This window comes from Triticum dicoccoides, chromosome 6A (assembly GCF_002162155.2).
Source record: "Triticum dicoccoides isolate Atlit2015 ecotype Zavitan chromosome 6A, WEW_v2.0, whole genome shotgun sequence".
NCBI classification, from domain to species: Eukaryota; Viridiplantae; Streptophyta; class Magnoliopsida; order Poales; family Poaceae; genus Triticum; species Triticum dicoccoides.
The window spans coordinates 543,423,459-543,431,880 of NC_041390.1; the positions used below are offsets into that span (position 1 = coordinate 543,423,459).

The 8,422-nt window shown below is 47.3% G+C and overlaps 1 protein-coding gene across 1 annotated transcript; it reads right to left on the reverse strand.

Annotated features, from left to right (window-relative positions):
- Positions 1-6,899: 6,899 nt before the first annotated feature.
- LOC119319612 (translation initiation factor IF-2-like) lies at positions 6,900-8,177 on the reverse strand. Its single transcript, XM_037594062.1, has 2 exons — positions 7,484-8,177; positions 6,900-7,388 (listed from the first exon to the last, which is right to left on the reverse strand). The coding sequence occupies exons 1-2, from the start codon at positions 7,773-7,775 to the stop codon at positions 7,186-7,188; spliced, it is 495 nt and encodes a 164-aa protein (XP_037449959.1). The 5' UTR covers positions 7,776-8,177; the 3' UTR covers positions 6,900-7,185.
- Between the last annotated feature and the right edge of the window lie 245 nt (positions 8,178-8,422).

Below are 8,422 nucleotides of genomic sequence, written 5' to 3' on the forward strand. Positions count from 1 at the left end.
TTTTTAAACATATTGGTCTCATGACACAGACACAAGCATACGTATGCATGGAGTGACATGGCATTTTAATTCAAAAATTAGAAAAATGATGAGAAACACATGAAACCTTTGTTAATATAATGTCATGCCACCAAGATGATGTGATAAAGAAATTGGCATGTTTGACGAACGTTTGGACACGCACCCCTCACAAACCGGAGTAACTCGCTAAAAGGTTCGTGGTTCCGAGAGGGAACAATGCATGTTTGATGACGAACGGGAGATAGCTTCCTCTTGCGGCCTTCAAATTTTTTTCCTACGTTTAACGTGCACTAATACAACTGTCATGTGAAAATTTGGTAAATTTCAAGGGTCATTTGACCTTTTAAAAACATTTAAGTGATTTTCTAACCATTTAATGACCGTAATTCAAATTTGAACTACATCTACATGTAACGCCTAACCATAACGGTTTGAAAAATCATATTTTTGTGTACTTGTGTGTGAGTTAATTGCATGTGCAGTAAATTCGAAGGAATTTTCAAACATATTGGTGGCAAGGCTATGCACATGCATGGAGTACATGCCATGGCATTTTAATTCGAAAAAAAATAAAAGATGATCAGAAAAACATGAAACCTTGCTTGATGTAATGTCATGCCACCAAGATGATGTGGTAAAGAAATTGACATGTTTGATGAAAGCTTGGACACACATCCCTCACAAACCGGAGCAACTTGCTAGAAGGTTCGTGGTTCCGAGAGGGGACAATGCATGTTTGATGACGAACGGGAGATAGCTTCCTCTTATGGCCTTCAATTTTTTTCAATGTCTAACGTGCACTACTACAACTGTAATGTGAAAATTTGGAAAATTCTAGGGGTCATTTGACCTTTCAAAGACATTTAAGTGATTTTCTAACCATTGAATGACCATAATTCAAATTTGAACTACATCTACATGCAACGCCTAACCAAAATGGTTTGAAAAATCATATCTGTGTACTTATGTGCGAGTTAATTCCATATGCAGTAAATTAGAAGGAATTTTCAAACATATTGGTCTCACGATATGGACACATGCATACGTATGCATGGAGTGCATGGCATTTAATTAAAAAAATAGAAAAATGATCAGAAACACATGAAACCTTGGTCGATGTAATGTCATGCCACCAAGATGATGTGATAAAGAAATTGGCATGTTTGACGAACGTTTGGACACGCACCCCCCACAAACCGGAGCAACTCGCTAGAAGGTTCGTGGTTCCAAGAGGGAACAATGCATATTTGATAACGAACGGGAGATAGCTTTCTCTTACAGCCTTCAAATTTTTTCCTACGTTTAACATGCACTAATACAACTATCATGTGAAAAAATGGTAAATTTCAGGGGTCATTTGACCTTTTAAAGACATTTAAGTGATTTTCTAACCATTTAATGATCGTAATTCAAATTTGAACTACATCTACATGCAACGTATAACCATAATGGTTTGAAAACTCATATTTTTGTGTACTTGTGTGCGAGTTAAAAAATCATCAGACGATGTAAATATCTGGTGTTCAAAAAAGAAAACGTAAAGATCTGGCAAGACAACCGCCCCCCACACGATTGGCAATCTATCTCGCGGCTCGAGGTTTGGTAGGTGAATGGCGGGGATCATTAATTAGACACGGTTTTGCATTGGAAACCGTCAGCTATTATGCTCACACACAGATTTTGGCTATTATGTTCACACACGGATTTGCTGCGGGAATTGTCTGTAATTCAAACTACAGTACTCGTAGGTTCTGGCGACAGGCGTGTGTACTGCCCCCGTCGATCTAGATTCCGGCCGCCAATAAATACTACCTTGCTCACGTCGTCCCCCCTGCATTCTCATCTACATCCTCCCCTCGCTTGCCCTCTCTCTCTCTCTCAAATCTCTTCCATGGCGCCGCCGGTCTACCCACGCGCCGACGAGGAGTCGCCGGCCCCCGAGGACACTCACTCGATTAGCAGCGACGAGGACCCCTACGCGCCGCCTGACGAGGTTGTGCCGGACCCCCAACTTTGGATTGGTTTTGGGGCCAGTACAATCTTTGTCTGTGGAAGTCGCTGCCGCCGGCTGAGAAAGCCAGACAAGTGGCGTTCAAGAAGGAGATGGCGGAGGAGGAAGCCAGGTACCAGGCGGCCTGTGAAGCCCGTGATGCCGCTTGGAAAAAGGAGGCGGCGGAGCTTTGGGGGCGGGCGCGTCGTCGTGCCGAGGAGGTGTATGAATATGGGTACTTCGCGAGGAAGGTCATAGGCGCTGGGCGCCTCGTCGCTGCGTGGAGGTGGGCTGATAAGCTCGAGCGTGCCACCGACGAGGAGCTCCGGTGGGCGCCCAACGAAATGGTAAGATCGGCCGCACGCGTCCACCGGCGAGAGGAAGATCGGTACGTCAAGCTCTGCGAGGCGAAGGAGTCGGAGTATTGCCTCCACACTGGAAAGACACCGCGCACCAGGGAGCTACTTGCGAGGGGCTGTCAGAATACTGACCCTAGGAGGGATTATTAGTTTTAGTATTGTTTGTTTTCAATTTTATGCATTGTACCTAGTAGTTAAGTATCATCACGTATATGTGATGATATTATATATATATATATATATATATATATATATATATATATATATATACTCTATGATGATCTAATGAACAATTAGTATATATATATTATGAATTCCATTTTCTATCTGTTTTTGTATACTAATTTGAATCTAGTTGTTATCATCCACATATACAGAATGGAAAGCGTATACACACACATTGAAACAGAACATATAAGAATGGAAAATAGAGTACACACATTGAAACATAGCAATAAACAGAGAAATACTATGATTGCTGTGAATATAAAGCTATCCACGTCGAAACAACTTTTCAAAATAAAACGCGTCCATGAGACCATGACCAGCAACCCTTGCCTAGGGTAGCTCTTGGCTCTGCCTGAACTCGTGCAGGCGTCCGTCCAAGCGGTCGACACGCTCGCGGTACATCTGGAGCACGATCTCGAGCTCCAAGTTGGCTATTTCATCGAAGGTCACCAGCTCGAGGATGCGACGACCATGTTCCTCTACTGCGCCCTGGTGGACACCTGGGCCAAGGAGGCGGTCGAGCATACGGACCAGCGCGTTGGCATTCAGCGGGCCGCGAACAAGGCGAATGGCGGCACCCATGCGAACGGCGTGGCGGGCGTCCGGTGCAAGTACGGCGTGGCCGACATCTAGTGCAAGTACGGCACTAAGGGCCTCTGCCCACTCCTGGCGAGGAATGCGGTACTTACGGGACTTGTACCCAGCTGCGACGCTGTGTCGACAGCAGGCAAGCATCGATGGATCCGCTCTTGCTGTGCGGCACGCCGCGCCTCTCACTTTGCGGTGCTCCAACAGTCTCGCTTTGCGGCAAGCCACAGCCTATCGACGCGGATGCGCCTAGCTTTCTCTGCGACGCATCATCGATCATGTTGTGCGGCGAGCTGCAGCCTATCGGCATTGACATGCCTATCTTGATCCGCGGCGCTCAAGCGCCATGCGCCAAAGGTCTGCTCAACCCTGGCGATGACGTGCATCACAATGTTGTCCATCGCGTTGCCGGGGAGCGCCTCGGCCTCGACGGGGCGTGGCGCCTGCTCGTTTTTCTCGTCGACGAGGTTGATGGCAGAGGTGGCGCTTTGGTGGGTTGGCATGCTTGGAAAAGGTGGATGTGTTACAGGCTGCACTTGTCGCCTCTGTGCGTCGCGCACCCCCTATGCGCAATATAGCAGGGTGCCGGGAAACAGGTGAGGAAATGGCCGGAAACGGTGGCGTGTTCATAAAACGCCATCAATCAATGGAAACTTAGCATCGAGCTAGCACAAGAAGTAGTTGATGGTCAGATGAACACGAACCACACTAGGGATCCTGTTAGTGATGAATTCATCAATCCCAAACGGTTGAATACTAGCAAGCATTTGCCCACAACACACACGGCCTACTCCATCACAAATAGGTCGGATGGATCAACTGTATGCCACGTATCGCACATTGTCAAAAAGCAATGCGATAGACCTTCTTTAACATGTGTTAAAAAACAAGGACCTCGAGGTTAACCTAATTTAACATCGACACAACTTCCCATCCAGTCACCCATCCGATGGCTGCTCTAGCCTGAGCACACTTAACTTGATAGTTTTCTTACATGAGCTACTGGTGGAACAGCTAGTCCTTGCTGATAGGAATCCCTCTTCGCATCCTTATGGTGTATCCGAATGACCGCCCGTCCCATAATGGCCAATAGATGTTGTGTAGACAGAGCATATCACATACGTCTTATTAGAAGCAATCGTCTGCGTTATTATCGGTCTTCGCACACATTTCTGATTACAGGCCTGTTTGCTATGTATCACACACATCTTGTTATATTGAACCATTTATGTTCTCTTGCCTAATCACAAACAATTCATCCGGGTGAACCATGTGTTGTACATCGCACACACCTTGATCGGGCTGTCCGTTTCTTTTGTGTTGCCTAATCACAAACATTTCATCCGAGTGAACCATATGATGTGTATCGCACACGCCTCCATCTGGCTGCCCGTTTCATTTGTGTTACCTCATCGCAAATAGTTCATTGAACTGAACCATATGCCCTTCATCGCACACGTAACTAAAGCCTGAACCGTGTTTGATGCATCCGTCATCACAAACGTTTTACACATTTTTGACGGTTTTCATACAACACCGTTTGCGATTGTTGCATCGCACACAGTTTCTCTAAGGGTCTCCGATCGTAGTGTCGCGTTAGCAGCATCCTGCAGTAGTGACATAGCAATCATCATACAGAAGAGCAGGATCTGACTACCGATGAAATCAAACAAAAATAAGAATGACATCCACCCTGCTAATCCCAGGCTCCTCTAACCCGGAACCTATCCCTTGATCGAAGAAGAAGAAGCAGAAGAACTCCAAACAAGCAAGCATCACACTCACGTCAGAACATCGCATTACCTATAACTACAACTGTTGTTGTAGTAAACTATGAGCCACGAGGACTCAGCAATACCATTACCATGGGTATCAAGACTAGCAAAGCTTAAAGGGGTATGGAAAGGATAAGTGGTGAGGTTGCAGCGAGCGACTAAGCAATGTATGGTGACTACCTTACAAGTAGAAGAAATAAGATGAGAAACTACGCAAACGGTCACAAACTATTAATGACCAAGAAGTGATCCTGAACTACTTACGTTCAAACATAACCCAACCGTGTTCTCCTCTCGAACTTCCCCGAAAAGAGACAATCACGGTTACGCACGCGGTTGGTGTATTTTAGTTGAGTTTACTTCAAGTCCTCTACAACCTGATATTAACAAATTCCCATCTGCCACATAACCACAGGCACGACTTTCGAAAGTTTAAACCCTGCAGGGGTGTCCCAACTTAGCCCATGACAATCTCACGATCCGCGAAGACAATCCTCCATCATGGGACCCTCCGATCAGACTTGGAATCTCGGTGCACAATACATTTCGACAATGGTAAAATAAAACCAGTAAGACCTCCCGATGTGCTGACAAATCCCGATAGGAGCTGCACGTATCTCGTTCTCAGGGCACACCGGATGGGCAATACGTCGGGTTGGCTGAGACCCTAGTTGCCCAGGGGGCGCCGGACATCGCTCGTTTTGGACCAACACTCGGAGGAGCACTGGCCAGGGGTTGATTAAAAATTCTCGGGGTCTGAAAAGTCCCTATGCAAGTTTTAGTTGTTATTAGGCAAATGGTAAAACCAATGTTGGGCATTGCTAGAAGAGTTTTATTCAAAGCAAACTATCAAGAGGGCCCCATACCCCTCACAGTGTTAGGGATGCAAAATCAAGGAACATAACAGTGGTATGATGGAAACTAGGGCAACAAGAGTGGAACAAAACACTAGGCAAAAGGCCGAGCCTTCCACCCTTTACCAAGTATATAGATGCATTACTTAAATAAGAGATATTGTGATATCCCAAGATATCCATGATATCCATGTCCCAACATGGAACAACTTGCAACTAGCAACGCCATAAGAGGGGCTGAGCAAAGTGGTAACATAGCCAAACAACGGTTTGCTAGAAAGGGTGAAAAGGTTAGAGGCTATCATGGCAATTAGGGAGGCTTGATAAACAAGTGGTAGGTAGCGCCACATAGTGATATCATCGAGACAACTAGCATAGCAAAGATAGTAGTGAGATCCAAAGTGACGGTCATCTTGCCTGAAATCCCGCTAGGAAGAAGAACGAGTCCATGAAGTAGACGAACCAATGTAGTCGAACGGGTCCTCACAATCGCAACGTTACCGGAACTATCGAGAAGAAGCATAACCGGAAAGAAGCAAACAACATAGTAAAGAAACAAGCATAATCATGGCATGATGCACAATCAAGTATGATGCATGTCTGGTTTAATGAGGGATGGCATGGCAAAGTGCAACAAACAATACTACAAGTTAAGTGGAGCTCAATATGTAAAGAATTGCATATTGACGAAACACCACATTCAATCATTTAATTCGCTCCCGTTAAAGCTACTCAACAATATTAAATGTTGGTTAACATGGCAAGAGGGTGAACACAATAAAACTACCTATCTAGGCACGTTTAAATGAGGCCGGAACAACAAACAACAATTCCAGAAAATCCTCATATGCATATTTAGAATTTGGTATTGTTCTGCCCTATACACAATTTTAGAGTTTTTAAACAGGAAAATAAAGTGCACCGTGTTAATCTATGCATTTTTCTAGACAATTTACATATAAAGTTTATTAAATTCAGAGCTACAGTTATTTCGTTACAAAATAAACTGTTTTAGCATGACATTTAGCAAATTAAATGCAAACATCATTTTAAACCTTTTAAACATGGATGGAAGTTGCACATTATGAAACTAGATTAAGTTTTAAGCATTTTACATATTTAAATCATTTTAATCCGACACACGATTGGTGAGATATGATATGCATGAACATGGAGGGTTTTTTGTAAACTATAAAACTCTGGATAATTAGCAAATCGTCCAGAACCGATAAAAATGTCCACGGGCTGAAACTTGTACTAGACCAATAGTGCACAGGGCAGAGGGGCTCTCAAGAGGCTCACCATGGGCTTCGGCCCAGTTGGTGCAGCGGGTAGACGGGCTGGCGCGGTCAACGCGCTCGTCCTCTCCTCTAGGAGATCAAGCAAGGCAGGGAAAGCAGGGTGCGTTCCTCTGCCCGACAGAAAGCAGAGCAGCAGCGGCCTAAAACTTGCGGTGGAGGCCGACGAGCGTGGATCCGACGAGGTGGGGCCGGTCTGACCGGTGGTGAGGTTCTGCGGGCGTGGGGCGGAGGCAAACCGGCGGCCACAGACTTGGAGATCCCTGGCAGGGCTCCTGTAGAGAAAGACACAAGGGGAGAGATGAGAAGTGGGAGAGAGGGAACAACATGGGAGGAGAGGCGCAGGAGGAGATGATGTGACGCTGGTCACCTGCGGGTCGCCGGTGAGGTTCGGTCGAGGGGATGCAGCGGGGCTCGGGACTGATGTTGCTGCTTGGGGACACGGCGTCCCTGGCGTCGGACAGGGGAGGCCCTCGGGCGGAGAAGACGGTGAGTGGATGAGGCGTTGCTGCGCTGGCACTGTCGACGGGGCACATAGGAGGTCCCTGGTGGCGGGGCTTGGCGATCTCGGCGTCGAGGAAGGATCTCCGGCGAGGTGACAAGCGGGAGGAGGTAGTTGGCGCTCGAACAAGGGGCTCCTGGCTCGGGGACGACGGGCGCATGGTTGACGACAGGAGCGAGGAGTCCCGCGTGTGCTCGGGTAAGCGGGAGGCGCTCAGGGCGGGTGCAGAGATGGGGGCAGCTTGGAGGAGCTGGTTGCCGGCGACGACGGCGCGAGGGGACGAGGCCGAGCGCTCCTGCTCTGGGCCTCGAGCAGCTACATGATCCCTTCAGGATCGAGGGGAGAAGAGGTAGGTCTCGGGCGCTTGGGGAGAAGCAGAGGAGCTCGAGATGGAGCCTCCTGATCTGAAGTTGGGCAAGAGGATGGATCGAGAGGAGGAGGTGGGTGGTTGCTGGGATTTGGGCGGCGCGGAAAACCAAGGGAGGTAGGTGGGTGGATCGGGAGGGATCTGGGAAGATCCCAAGGTGGAAGGAGAGGCCCAGTGGAGTGGCGGTGCTGCGGATGGAATGGATGGGACAGGAGGCCTAAAAACTAGGGTTAGCCTGATATATATATAGCCGGTAAATTTTTGGGTAGGGGCTAGCTCGTCCCTCCGATCGCAATCGGACGGTCGAGAAATAAATAGATAGGGAGTCCAAATGAGAAAATGGAGATGTTTTATAGATGTTTGGAGATGATCCGGATCCATTGGTAACGACAGCCCGGTTCGAGTTCGGGGAAGTTTCGGATGCACACTCAAAGGGGGCT

Bases quoted from the DNA above. Each gene is read 5' to 3' on its own strand.
- LOC119319612 (XM_037594062.1), bottom strand. From the start codon at position 7,775: ATGCGCCCGTCGTCCCCGAGCCAGGAGCCCCTTGTTCGAGCGCCAACT. The intron at 7,389-7,483 runs GTGACCAGCGTC...CTTTCTCTACAG, and splicing joins ACCTCACCGGCGACCCGCAG to GAGCCCTGCCAGGGATCTCC.